This window comes from Hemitrygon akajei, chromosome 7 (assembly GCF_048418815.1).
Source record: "Hemitrygon akajei chromosome 7, sHemAka1.3, whole genome shotgun sequence".
NCBI lineage: Eukaryota > Metazoa > Chordata > Chondrichthyes > Myliobatiformes > Dasyatidae > Hemitrygon > Hemitrygon akajei.
This window is the reverse complement of record NC_133130.1, coordinates 15,466,695-15,481,285: the sequence shown is the minus strand read 5'-3', so window position 1 is coordinate 15,481,285 and position 14,591 is coordinate 15,466,695. Positions and strand designations below refer to the sequence as shown.

Genomic DNA, 14,591 nt, shown 5'->3' with positions numbered 1-14,591 from the left:
GAGGATGAGTCTAAGACCAGAGGAAACAGCTTCAGAATAGAGGAATGTCCATTTAGGCCAGAGATGAGTAAGACTTTCTTTAGCTAGAGCATAATAAATCTGTAGAATTCATTTCCTCAGATGGCTCCGGAGGCCAAGTTATTTAGTATATTTAAAACAGAGTTTCATAGGCTCCTGATTAGTCAGGGTATCAATGTTATGGGGAGAAGGCAGGAGAATGGGATTGTGAGGAGTAATAAATCAACTATGATGGACGGGAAGAGCATTCTTGATAGGCAAAATGCTCTATTTCTGCTCCTAAAAATATTATGGTCTTACTATCTTATTGCGGTGAGTATGACGACAGACGAGAAGAGCTTGATGATCTCACATGCAGCATAATGAGAGACTGAGCATCGTCACTCAGTGAGAGCCCACTCAGTCACATGCAGACAAGGGAGGTGATTATTACACACCCTGGTTACAGTCAGGGTGACCCACAAAAACACAAGTGCACTACTGTATAGCCCAAGCTAATAAAGGGTAACAAGAAGTGGTCTTGAACAGCTTACCATAATCCCATGAATGCATTTTAAAACAAGATAAATAAGTAGCGCTGGCTGCTAGGAATGCTGAGGCGAGCGACTGTCCAGGATCCCAGAGCGCCACACTGCCCCCGCCTGAGGGGTCAGTCATCCCTGGCAACATCTTTTGTTACCCTCGCTTGTGTCATCTTTCTTTTAGAATACTTCTCCCTCTTTGGTATGTATTTATCCTGTGCCTTCCAGGAATTCCTTCCAGAAATTCCAGCTATTTGTTGTCATCCCTCCCAGTGTTCTTTTCCAAACAATTCTGGCCAACACCTCTCTCATGCCCCTCTAAGGGCAGAAGTTCCAAGTGTCAGATGATACTAAGTGTGTGAAGTTACCAAAACTGGAAAGAATGTTCTTGTGAAACTGAAAGGTGTGAAGGTAGATAAGTCACCCGGACCAGCAGGTGTACACCCCAGGGTTATGAAAGAGCTGGCTGAAGAAATTGTGGAGGCATTAGTAATGATCTTTCAAGAATCACTGGAAAATTGCAAATGTCACTCCAAGCTTCAAGAAGGGAGAGAGAGAGAGAGACAGAAGAAAGGAAACTATGAGCCAGTTAGTCTGACCTCAGTGGTTGGAAAGGTGTTGGGGTCAATTAAGTTGTTGTGCTACTTACCGGTAAATAGTTTAAACAGAGATCAGGAAATAATAGGCCAGTGAGTCTGACATCAGTTGTTGGAAAACTATTGGAAGGTATTCTAAGAGACCAGATATACAAGTATTTGGATAGACATGGACTGATTTAGAATAGTCAGCATGCTTTGTGTGTGGTAGGTCATGTCTAACCAATCTTACAGAGTTTTTGAGTAAGGTACCAGGAAAGTGGATTAAGGCAAATCAGTCAATGTTGACTAAGTGGACTTTAATAAAGCACTTGACAAGGTTCTGCATGGGAGGTTGGTCAAGAAGTTTCAATCACTCAGGATTTAAGATGAATTAGTAAATTAGATTAGACGTTGGCTTTGTGGGAGAAGCCAGGGAGTGGTAGTAGAGGGTTGCCTCTCTGACTGGAGGCCTGTGACTAATGGAGTACTGCACGGATCAGCTAGGTCCTTTGTTGCTTGTCATCTATGTAAATGATCTGGGTGATAATGTAGTTAACTGGATCAGCAGATTTGCAGATGACACCATGATTGGGAGTGTATTGGATAGTGAGGAAGGCTATCATGGCTTGCAGAAGGATCTGCATCATCTGGAAAAAATGTGCTGAAAAATGGCAAAAGGAATTTAACACCGATAAGTGTGAGGTTTTGCACTTTGATAAGACCAACCAGTGAATGGTAGGGCACTGAGGTGTGTGGCAAAATAGAGGGATCTGGGAATAGAGGTCCATAATTCTTTGTAAGTGGCATCACAGGTAGATAGGGCCATAAAGAAATCTTTTGGCACATTGACCTTCATAAATCAATTTGTTGGGTCCAGAAGATAGGATGTTTTGTTGAAGTTGTATAAGACCTTGGTGAGGCCTAATTTGTAATATTGTGTGTGGTTTTGGTCACCTACCTAAAGGAAAGATGTAAACAATATTGAAAGAGAGCAGAGGAAATTTACAAGGATGTTGCCTGGTTCTGAGGACCTGAGTTATAAGGAAAGATTGATTAGGCTAGGACTATATTCTTCAGAATGTAGCTGATTGAGAGGACATTTGATAAAGTTATACAAAATTATGAGAGGTATAGTTAGGATCAATGCAAGCAGGCTTTTTCCACTGAGGTTGCGTGGGACTACAACCAGACATCATGGGTTCAGGTGAGAAGTTTACGGGGAACATAAAGGGAAACTTCTTCATTCAGAAACTCGTGGAATGAGCTGCCAGCACAAGTGGTGCATGCAAGCTCAATTTCAACGTATAAGAGAAGTTTGGATAGGCACATGGATTGTAGAGCTATGGAGGGGTATGGTCCCTGTGCAGGTCGATGGGAATGGCAGTTTAAATGGTTATGACATGGACTAGATGGGCCAAAGGGCCTGTTTTTGTTCTCTACTTCTCTATGACTATGGCTCTATGAGTGGACATAATTTTAAAGTGATTAGAGGAAAGTATACAGTGATGTTTGAGGTATTTTTTTACACGTGAATAAGCGAAAATGTCGAGACAACATCATGGACCAAAGCGCCTGTACTATGTTGTGCTCTGTGTTTTATTGAACGAGGAGAGTGGGAGGCGGTGGGGGGGGGGAGTTGGAGTGCAGTGCAGGCAGGAGAAGCATTTAATCTAAAAGTGAGCTTTTCTTTTGCTGCTGAAGGTTCCGAGGTGATGGAAATCGCTCGATGACTGGAATGGTCCTGATGGAAGTTGGGATGCTCAGTGGTTTTGTCCCAGAGACTGATGGCATCCAAACCAGTGACGTCATCAAGAAGGTGGAATTTACAGATGGAAATGTTAATCTGTACTTTGATTCAGTGAGTAAATTTTTTAATTGGTTCATTATTATTACATAGTATTGTTACATGTATTACAAGCATTGAGGAGGAGGTACAGTAGCCTGAGGACCAACACTCAATGTTTCAACAGCCTTTCTGAACCTCTCTGCCATCAGATTTATGAATGGTCCATGAACTCATAAACATTACTTCACTATTTTGCTCTCTATTATTTATTTTTTACTGTATGTTATTAATTGTGTGAGAGCACAATGAAGAATATCCAATCTGGGTCACAAGAAGCCATAGGAGCAGGTGGTGGACAGCTGGTGCCTATCACAAGTCCTGGTTATGCGACCACTGACGCCAGGGAGACAATCTCTGAAGGGTATTGATAATGACTGGGGTCATCCGACTTGTCGAGACACTGCCCAGAAGAATGCAGAAGGCAAATCACTTCTGTAGAAAAATTTGCCAAGAGCAATCATGGTCACGAGAGCATAATCGCCACATCATAAGACAGGACGCGTAATGATGATGATGATGACCTTTAGTTGAGTTTTTATGTATGTCGCTGTACTGCTTCCATAAAACAAGGAATATCTTGACATATGTCAGTGATAATAAATCCGATTCTCACTGTTAACATCAGGTAGGGGGTACAGAAGCCTGAAGGCACACACTCCCCTCTGCTATCCGATTCCTAAATGGACGTTGAATCTTTGGAAACTACCTCACTTTTTAAAAAATATACAGTATTTCTATTTTTGCCCTTTTAAAAAAAATCTATTCAATATGACTATACTGTAATTGATTTACTTGTTTATTTATTATTATAATATATACATTTTCTCTCTGCTAGATTATGTGTTGCATTGAACTGCTGCTGCTAAGTTAACAAATTTCACGTCACATGCCGGTGATAATAAACCTGATTCTGATTTCTGATTTCTGATTCTGATGTACCGAGGTACAGTGAAGAACTTTGCCTTGCATGCCATCAGTACGGATCAGATTCAGATTCAGATTTACTTAACTCGGGTACATGAAACATACAGTGAAATGTGTCGTGTGCATGAACACGCAACACACACGCAGGGAGGTGCTGGGAGCAGCCTGTAAGTGTTACCGGCCCTCCCCTAGCATGATCACATTATTGCAACAGTGCTTTGAGGTAGTACAAAGGAAAACAAGAACAGAATGCAGAATGAAGTCCTCTTTAGTTGCAGAGAAAGTGCAATGCAGACGGACAATCCGGTAAATGATAATGGCGAGGTAGATTGTGAGATCAAGAATCTACCTGATTGTACTAGGGGAACATTCAATAGTCTTATAACAATGGGGTAGAACCTGCTGATAATCCGCTTTCCAGCTTTTGTAGCTTCTCCCCGGTAGAAGAAGAGGAGAAGAGAGAATGTCTGGGCACGGTTGGAGTCTTTGATTATGTTGGCTATTTTACCAAGGCAGTGAGAAGTGTAGACAGAGCCCATGGTTGGTTTCTTTGATGATCTGGAATGAGGAAGGGAGAAAACTGCAGCGTAGTGGTTAGCACAATGCTCTGCAGTAGCAGCAACCCAGGTTCAATTCCCGCCTCAGTCTGTAAGGAATTTGTACATTCTCTCTGTGACCGCGTGGGTTTCCTCTGAGTGCTCCCCTCGGTCCCCCCTCTCCCCCCCCCAGTCCACTGGTGTACTGGTTGGTACGTTGCTTGGTCATTATAAATTGTCCTGTGATTAGGCTAGGATTGAATCAGGGGATTGGTGGGTGGTGTGGCTTGAAGAGCCTACTCTGCACTGTAGCTCAATAAATAAATCCACCCATATGGAGAGGAAAGGTTTAGATGGATACGGGCCAAGCATGGGACAACGTTACCAAGCACAAAATGCTGGAGGAACTCAACAGGTCAGGCAACATCTCCAAGGAGGAATAAGCAGTCAATGTTTCAAACGGAAACCCTTCATACTCTCCATAGGTGTTGAGTGACCTGTCGAATTCCTCCAGCATTTCGTACTTGTTGCCTTGGATTTCCAGCCTGTGCAGAACCTCTTGTGTCTGGGACTAGCTTAGATAGACATCTTAGTCACCATGGACAAATTGGACCAAAAGTTTGTGCTGAATGTCCCTGCAACTCTGTCTGGAGAAGATAATGTGTGAGTCAGAGGATTCCCCCTGTGTTTTTGTTCTGCCAACCAGCCTGAACTTGTGTCACCAAGTGGCAATCTACTGTCGCAATGAGGCCATGCTCATGTTGGAGGAGAAGCACCTTGTATTCCATCTGGGTACCATCCAAACTGATGGCACGAACATTGATTTTTCGAACTTCCAGTAATTGCTCCCCACCATCTTCAAAACTCCCCCATTCCTATTTCCCTGTCTCACCTTATCTCCTTACCTGCCCATCACTTCCCTCTGGTGCTCCTCCCCTTCCCTTTCTTCCATGGCCTTCAACCCTCTCCTATCAGATTCCCCCTTCTCCAGCCCTTTATCTCTTTCACCAATCAACCTCCCGTCTCTTTACTTCACCTCTCCCTCTCCCGGTTTCATTATCACCTCCCGCCTTCCTCCTCTCCCCCCACATTCTTACTCTGACTTCTCATCTTTTCTTCCAGTACTGATGAAAGGGTGAGACCCAAAACATCCACTGGTTACTCTTTTCCATAGATGCTGCCTGGCCTGTTGAGTTCCTCCATCATTTTGTGTGCGTTGCTTGGATTTCCAGCATCTGCAGATTTTCTCTTGTTTACGCCCTCTAATGTTGTTCTTCCCTAACCTTTGGAAAAGACTGTAACCTTATCCACCTTATCTGCGTGTCTCCTGATTTTAAACATTTCTGTAAAACCACCCCTCATCCTCCTATATTCCAAGGAATAAAGACCTAACATGACCAATCTCTCCCTATAACTCAGTCCCTCCAGAATCATTGTCTAACATAATGAGAAATTTCTTGTATAAGGGAGTGATAATAACCATTCTTATAAGTTGTCTCTGCACTCATTCTCGTTCAGTCTCATCTTCCTTAAACAGGGTGACCAAAGCTGTACACGATAGACAGGATCGATATCAATATGATTGAAAGAGTAGAGAGTACATTTACAATGATCTTGCTGGGACTTGAGGACCTGATACTTTGAATCGATTTGGACTTTATTTCCTGGAGAGTAGGAGAATGAGGGGAGACTTGATAGAGGTATACAAATTTATGAAGGGTATAGAGAAGGTAAATGCAAGCAGGCCTTCTCCACTGAGCCTGGGTGAGACTGGAACTAGAGGTCATGGGTTCAGGGTAAAATGTGAAATACATAAGAAGAACCTGAAGGGGATCTTCTTTATTCAGAGGGTGGTGAGAATATGCAATGTACTGTCAGCAGACATGCTGAATGTGGATTTGATTGCAGCTTTTAAGAAAGTTTTGTGTAAGTATATGGATGGGAGGGGTGTTGAGGGCTAAGGTCCAGGTGTAGGTTAATGGGACTACAGGTCCACAATCCCTCATCCAAAATTCTGAAATCCAAAAAAGCTCCGAAAACCGAAGTTTTTTCACCCACAGCTGGCGTCACTCAGGTGTGACGTGGCAGCACGAGCAGAGGCCGCCAGGCGTCAGTTGTGGCTCAGCGCTCGTACTGGTTACACGAGCATTTGCTGTTCGCTGATATTTTGTGTTCACTGTTGACTTTGTGTTTAATTTCACTGTGAAAATGTCAAAAAGAGCTGCAGGTACCCCTAAAGGTAACAATGAGATAAAGAGAAGGAAGCATCTGTCATTATCAATAACGCAGAAAGTGGAGTTATTGCAGAAGCTTGATCGTGGTGTGTCTGTGCAGCATCTTACTGCTGTTGGAACTACCACTGTATATGATTTAAAGAAACAGAAAGACAAGTTACTGAAATTTTATAGTGACAATGACGTTCTACATTTATTCTAAATATTCATTTACCATGTGTTTGATTCAGTTCGTTTGAAGCTGTATATTTTTATGTATTATTGAATGTTTCTGTTGGAAATAAAATATTTTTCTTGTCATTATTCCCTAAGCAAGACAGTATAACAACTACATACATAGCATTTACATTGTATTAGGTATTATAAGTAATCTAGAGATGATTTAAAGTATACGGGAGGATGTGCGTAGGTCTGGAGCTCCGCCGGGTCCTAAAGTCCACCCACACTGAGACAGGTTAAATGAGGGACTTGAGCATACATGTTTTTTGGCATCCGAGGTGGGTCCCAGAACCAATAAGGAGGGATTCTGAAATCCAAAAAATTCTGAATTCCAAAATGCAACTGGCCCCAAGGATTTCGGATAAGGTATTGTGGGCCTGTAGTTTGGCATGGCCCAGATGGGCCAAAGGACCTGTTTCTGTGGAGTCTATGACTCTACACCAAGAGTGGCCTCACCAATGAGCAGGACAACTGCACCATAAAATCCCACCTCCGAAACGCTTATGCATGAACTTTGCAATGTCATAGCAGGCTTCAGTTGCACACTATTTCAAAAACTCGGATTCATTGACATAATTGGAACCAGATTTCAGAAACAGAGCATAAGGAGGCACATTGTGCCTTGAAAGAATTTCCTTCTCGTTAAGAAGAACACGAGAACTATCCTGCTATTTTGGTCAGTATTTATTCCTTAACCAGCCTCATGAAAATAGATCCCTCGCTCTTTGAGTTCTCTGTAGGACCAGGCTGCACCCGTATCCTCCCACAGCACACACTGGTGACTACACATCAAAGAGTGGTAACTGTCTTTCAAGCACTTTGAATTTTGTGTCATGTGCTGCTTGATAGAAGAATCCTGTCCTCATGTTTCTTGTCTTTTTTGGAAAATGCTTAGAAGCGTTTGTAAAGAGACATTCCTTTGTTTTTAACAGTTGAATGAAACAAAAGTCTGTGTGACCATCCCAGTAATAAGAGATTCCAAGGTAGCGAATGCCCAGGATGCTGTGGTGAGCATCTTTGATTATTACGAGCCAGGTAAGGTGTTTATTTCTCCATTCTCCATTGGGTTATTCTCTTACCTCTTCTCCTTACCTGCCTATCACCTCCCTCTGGTTCCCTTCCGCTTTCCCTCTCTCCTCTGGTCCACTGTCCTCTCCTATCAGATTCCTTCTTATCCAGCCCTTTACCTCTTCCACCTATCACCTCCCAGCTTCTTACTTCACCCCCCCTCCCCTACCCACTTACCTTCCTCCCCCACCTGGTCCACCTATCAGCTGGCAGACTGTACTCCTTCCCCTCCCTCAGCTTCTTATTCTGTCTTCTTTTTCCTTCCGTTCTCAGGCTCTCAGCCCAAAACATCAACCGTTTATTCCTCTCCATAGATACTGCCTGACCTGCTGAGATCCTCCAGCATTTTGTGTGTATTAATTTATCTGCCTGCCTTTGGGTGTGAGTGGTTATATAGTGACATTACAACTTGGGGCCAGAATGTGCTGTATATCTTCAGATGATTGTGCTCGGAGGGAGCAGTGAAGTAATTGGATTGTGACTGAATAATTATTTTGAGCTATGTCGAAGTCCATTCTCCACCTCCTCCCACCAACCATCCTCACTGTGATTTATCAGAGATGCAATCACAGGACTCAAGTAGAATCTGTTTGTTGTTTGGTGTAAAATCGACAGGTCCAGTAGAGCTTGGGAACTGAGGAACACAGACTTTCCCTGCAGGAGGTTGATAGGGACATCATAAAATATAGGAGCAGAATTAGGCCTTTCAGCCCATCACACCTGCTTTGCCATTGCTGATTTATTCTCCCTCTCAACCCCATTCTCCTGCCTTCTCCCCGTAACCTTTGACATCCTTACTGATCAAGAAACTCTCAAAATCTGCTCTACATAGACCCAGTGACCTGGCCATCACAGCCATCTATGGCAATGAATTCCAGATTCACCACCCTCTAGCTACCTTCTTCCTCATCTCCGTTCTAAATGGACTTCCTTCTACTTTGATGCTATGCCCTCTGGTCCTAGACTCCCCCACTAGAAGAAACATCCCCTCCACATCCACTCTATTTAGGTATTACAATATTCGACAGGTTTCAATGAGATCCTCCTTCATTCTTCTAAACTCCAGTGAGTACAGGCCCTGAGCCATCAAATGCTCCTCATACGTTAACCCATTTATTCCCAGGATCATTCTTGTAACCTCCCCCGGACCCTCTCCCACGCCAACACATCCTTTCTTTGATATGGGTCCCAAAACTGCTCACAATACCCCAAGTGGGGCCTGACCAGTGTGTTGTTTGCAATCTGAGGATCAGTTGGAGGAAGGGAGGTGATAGTTGCACATTGCTTTGATAGTAAGGGCATGAAAAGTGATGGGAAGAAGGCAGGAGAATGGGTTTGAGAGGGAAAATATATCAGCCTTGATTGAATGGTGGAACAGACTTAGACTAAATGACCTAATTCTGCCCCAATGTCTTGTCATTTTACAGACAAACAGACATACTTTATTGATCCCGAGGGAAATTGGGTTTCGTTACAGCCGCACCAACCAAGAATAGTGTAGAAATATAGCAATATAAAACCATAAATAATTAAATAATAATAAGTTAGTTATGCCAAGTGGAAATTAGTCCAGGATCAGCCTATTGGCTCAGGGTGTCTGACTCTCCGAGGAAGGAGTTGTAAAGTTTGATGGCCACAGGCGGAAATGACTTCCTATGACGCTCAGTGTTTCATCTCGGTGGAATGAGTCTCTGGCTGAACCTACTCCTGTGCCTAACCAGTACATTATGGAGTGGATGGGAATCATTGTCCAAGATGGCATGCAACTTGGACAGCATCCTGTTTTCAGACACCACCGTCAGAGGGTCCAGTTCCACCCCCACAACGTCACTGGCCTATCGAATGAATGTCTTATGATCTAATATAGGTTAAGGGGGATTAGTGTAGATAGACGAATGATTAGCATGGACATTGTGGGCTGAAGGGCCTGTTTCTACCTGTCCCACTCTATGAATCTGTGAATCTGTCACTTTAATCCTCACTTTACAATTCATAGAACATATAACATAGAACAGGAAAAGACCCTTTTCCCACAATGTTGTGCTGAGGTAGTTAAATTAGTAATCAAATGGCCAACTAAACTAATCTCTTCTGCCTACCCACTGCCCATATTTTCCATTTTCCTTGCATTCATGTGCCTATCTAAACATCTCCTAAAATCCTCTACCACCACCCTAGGCACCACATTCCAGGCACCCAGTACGCTCTGTGTAAAAATAAATAAATAAATAAATAGATTTGAAAATTAAAAATTTTTTTTTTTTTAAAAACTGGCCCCTCACACCTCCTTTCAAAATACTCCCTCTCACCTTAAGTGCATGCCCTCTTTTAAAGGACATTTCAACCCAGGGGAAAAGATACTGTCTGTCTACTCTATCTTATAAACCTCTTTCGCACTTCCCCTTGGCCTCCTCTGCTCGAGAGAAAACAACTCAAATTTGTCTAACTTCTCATCATAGAAATGCCCTCTAATCCAGGCAGCATCCTGGTGAACCTCTTCTGCAGGCTCTCCAAAGTATTGACATCCTTCCCATAGTGGGGGAACCGGAACTGCAGATGTGGCCCAGCCAGAGTTTTATAAAGCTGAAACATAACTTCCTGACTTATGAACTCAATGCCTCGGCTAATAAAAGCAAGCATGCCAAATGCCTTCTTATCTACCCTATCAACACTATCCTGTCATTGCCCAAACAACCCCAAAATCTTGACTCAACTGACTTTCGATAAGTGTAATGAGTTGGTGTGAGTGGCTTTGAGAAGGAGCACAAGAGGAGGTTACAACTGGTGAACAAAGTCACAATCAAGATGGCTCTGGTGATACACTGCGACGTTTTGTGGGTAGTTTACCATAGGACATAGGAGCAGCATTAAGCCCTTTGGCCTATCAAGTCTGCTCTGCCATTTCATCATGGCTGATCCATTTTGCTTTCAGCCCCAAACTCCTGCCTTCACCCCTATCCATGACTAATCAAGAATCTATCAACCTCTGTCTTAATTATATCCAATGACTTGGCCTCCACAGCTGCCTGTGGCAAAGAATTCCACAGATTCACTACTCTCTGGCTAAAGAAATTTCTCCTCATCTCATTCCAAATGGATGTTTCTGTATACTGAGGCTGTGTCCTCTGGTCTTAGACTCCCCCACCACAGGAAACATCGCCTCCACCTCCACTCTCTTGAAGCCTTTCACCAGTCGAAAGGTCTTAATGAGAACAACCACCACCCCGCCCCCCCCCCCCACCATTCTTCTGAATTCCAGTAAGTACAGGCCCAGAGCCATCAAACGCTCCATGTGATAAGCTTTTCAATCCCGGAATCGTTTTTTTGTAAACCTCCTTTGAATTCTTTCCAATGTCACTACATCCTTTCTTAGAAAAGTGGCCCAAACCTGCTCACAATACTCTAAATGAGGCCTCCCCAGCGCTTTATAAAGTCTCAGCATTACATCCTTGGTATATTCTAGTTCCCTCAAAGTTTCCCACAAAACTTCTAGATATAGTTCTTTTGAATGGCTGTTGATAGAATCTGCAGCCTATAATTTCACTTTGAGTTAATACTTATTACTGACTTACTTAACTTATTTGTCTGGTTGTTTGTTTATGTGCTAATTTATTATTTATTTGTTTATTATCGTTATTTTTTTATATATTTGGACATTGACTGTCTGTCTTTATCGTGTTGGTTTTTCATTGATTCTATTGCATTTCTGTGCATGCCCACAAGAAAATTATACTCTGGGTAGTATATGGTACTTTGTGAATAAATTTACATTGAACTTTGAACTTTTGTTCCACAGGACAAAAAGCAGTGAAGACGTACAACTCGGAGGTGATGTCCAGAACCGATTTCTGCACCCTCTGCAGTTCCGACTGCGAGGCATGCCACCCCACCTTCAGCTTACCGTTCACTGCTGCAGCGAGCGTGCCAGCTCGAGGAGGCCAAGTTGCACTCTTGCTGTGCCTCGTTAGCATTTATCTTGGCTTGACTTAATTACACGCTCCAAGTCAACTGTAGAGCTTTGTGGTCCTGGGGAATTGATTGTTATTTTGTTTGAAGGTGTTTTAATGCCAAAACATATTTGAATCAGGCTTAGCAACTACTGTATCCTTAATGCTGCTTTTTAAAATAATCCTTGCTGATTTTCTTTTTTGCGTTTATCTGTTGTTTGTGGATATAAAGAGGTATTTGTTCTGTCAGTGCTTCTGCACCTACCACCCTGCAACATCGGAGTCACAACTGGTTTTGGTTAGGCTCACCATGAACTAACTATGATCCAGATTGGAGAGGAAGTGAGAGCGTCCAGCGTCCTGAATTTACAACCACCATTATAGCAACATTGAAACGACTGGAACAATCTTTGGATTGGCCTGCAGGCTGTTTTTCCTTCTGAAAGCATGATATGTTTCAAAATCTGCAAAGGAAAACAAACCCTTGGTGTTATACGTGTGTGTCTGTGGTGCGTGATGAATGCATCAGGTTATAGATGTTTGTGATATAGTCAGGGTGGCAAAGGTTACGCGGAGAAGGCAGGAGAGTAGGGTTGAGAGGGATAATAAATCAGCCGTGATGCAATGATGGAGCAGGCGATGGGCTAAATGGCAGAATTCTGCTTCTATGTCTTATGATATTTTTGTCATATCTTTAAACTTTGAATTTTGATCTTATAGTCTTTTGAGTGCACATGTGTGTGTGCGCTTGTGTGTGTATGTGTGTTTGTGTGCTTCTGTGCGTGTGTGTGTTTGTGTGTCCATCTGACATCTGATTGTTCAAAGTCAAAGTAAATGTATAATCAAAGAATGCTTATACTACCTTGAGGTTCACTCTCTTCCCAGCATTTCTAGGTTAAGGGTGAGAGGCCAAATACTTAAATGGAACAGGAGGGGGAGCTTCTTTGCTCAGGGTGGTGAGAGTGTGGAATGAGCTGCCCTCGCAAGTGGTGGCTGTGGGTTTGATTTGAAAGTTTAAGTGAGATTTGGATGGCTGGGGATGGAGAGCTTTAGATCAGGTGCAGGTCAACAGTTCAGCATGGACTGGGTGGGCCAAAGGACCTGTTTCTGAGCTGTAGTGAACTATGGATCTACAGTTTCTCAGTAGCAGGTCCTGACCATGCCGGTCAGGTTTAATCCAGTTCTGTACAAGTACCAGTTATTTTCAGGTGCACATGCATTGGTTCCCTGTGAGGAAAGCATGCACACAAGTTACCAAGTGTCCAGAGAGAGTTTTAATTCTCACAAGCTCTGGATGCACTCAGATTTGACAGTACTACAGTTCCCAGAGGCTTTGGACAAAGCAAGAGATTTTTTTTGCCCCATTGTGCCTTAAACAACTCTTGGAGCTCCATGGATAATCTCACTCTATCCTCACACAAAACACTGGAGGAACTCAGTAGGTCAGCAGCATCTATGGAGGCAAGTAAACAGTCGACGTTTCAGGCCGAGACTCGTCATCAGGACTCGGTCTGGAGCATTGACTGTTTATTCCCCTGCAGCGTTCTGTGCGTTTGCTCAAATCTTCCAGCATCTGCAGAATCTCTTGTACTGCAAAATTCAGAGTATGTATACCATATTCAACCTTGAGAATGATCTCCTTTCAGGCAGCTGCTAGACAAAGAAGCACAGCAGAATTCATGAAAAGCCCCTCACCACAAAGACCATCGTACACCCGATGTGTGAAAAAAAGTAAACAAATAACACGACCTGCAGAGTCCCCGGAAGTGATTCCGCAGCCACAGAGACGGTTCAGTGCTGAGCTGAGTGAAGCGGGTCTGGGAGTTCGATGCCTGCAGGCCACCGTTTCTCACTCTTTCCTCTCTCCCGCCCCACACATGCAACTACACAGTCACTGGGTCTGTAGTTTCCCTACTGGAGGGTGGGTTGAGCCGGAGCAAAGGAGGATGAGAGGTGGCTTGCTATAGGTGTACAGGATGATTGAGTGGACAGCCAGAGACTCCTTTTCCCCAGGGCAGAAATGGCCAATATGAGGGGGCATAACTGGAAGCTGACTGAAGGAAAGTATGGGGGGATGTCAGAGGTAAGTTCTTTTACACTACGAGTGGTGAGTGCCAGGTGTAGTGGTAGACGCAGATACATCAGGGACGTTGAAGAAGCTCTTAGGTAGACACATGGATGATAGAAAAATGGAGGGCTATGTAGGAGGGAAGGGTTAGATTGATCTTAGAGTAGATTAGGCAGTCAGCACATCATCGTGGGCCGAAGGGCCTGTACTGTTCTGAAATATTAGTAGTTCTATTTTCTATCTACAATAATGTCAACCCTGTTCCCTTTAGATGAAGCTGCCAATGCAAATTGAATAGCAAGATTGCCTTTTCTAATAAGCTGTCCCAATCATTCTTGCCTAACTGCTCTTAAATAAAGAGCTACAAAATAAATTGGTGAAGTAAACTGGAAAATAGTCTCATTATTTATTTCTTTATTGAGATACCGTGCAGAGCCAGTCCTTCTGGCCCTTCGAGTTTCACTGCCTAGCAACCCACCGATTTAACCCCAGCCTAATCATGGGATGATTTACAATGACCAATTAACCTACCATCCGGTAGGTCTTTGGACTGTGGGAGGAAACCAGAGCACCCAGAGGAAACCCACACGGTCACTGGAAGAACATACAAACCGGAATGCCGGAATTGAACT

General features: G+C 43.4%; 1 protein-coding gene across 1 annotated transcript in view; it reads left to right on the top strand.

The window, feature by feature from the left end:
* Nucleotides 1–14,353, top strand: part of cd109 (CD109 molecule) — a 247,971-nt gene extending 233,618 nt beyond the window's left edge. The window contains exons 31-33 of the mRNA XM_073050423.1: nucleotides 2,819–2,975; nucleotides 7,809–7,911; nucleotides 11,741–14,353. Of these exons, the coding sequence (XP_072906524.1) occupies nucleotides 2,819–2,975; nucleotides 7,809–7,911; nucleotides 11,741–11,934 (454 nt within the window). The 3' untranslated portion in view covers nucleotides 11,935–14,353. The remainder of the gene's footprint in view (nucleotides 1–2,818; nucleotides 2,976–7,808; nucleotides 7,912–11,740) is intronic.
* The last annotated feature ends 238 nt before the right edge of the window (nucleotides 14,354–14,591 follow it).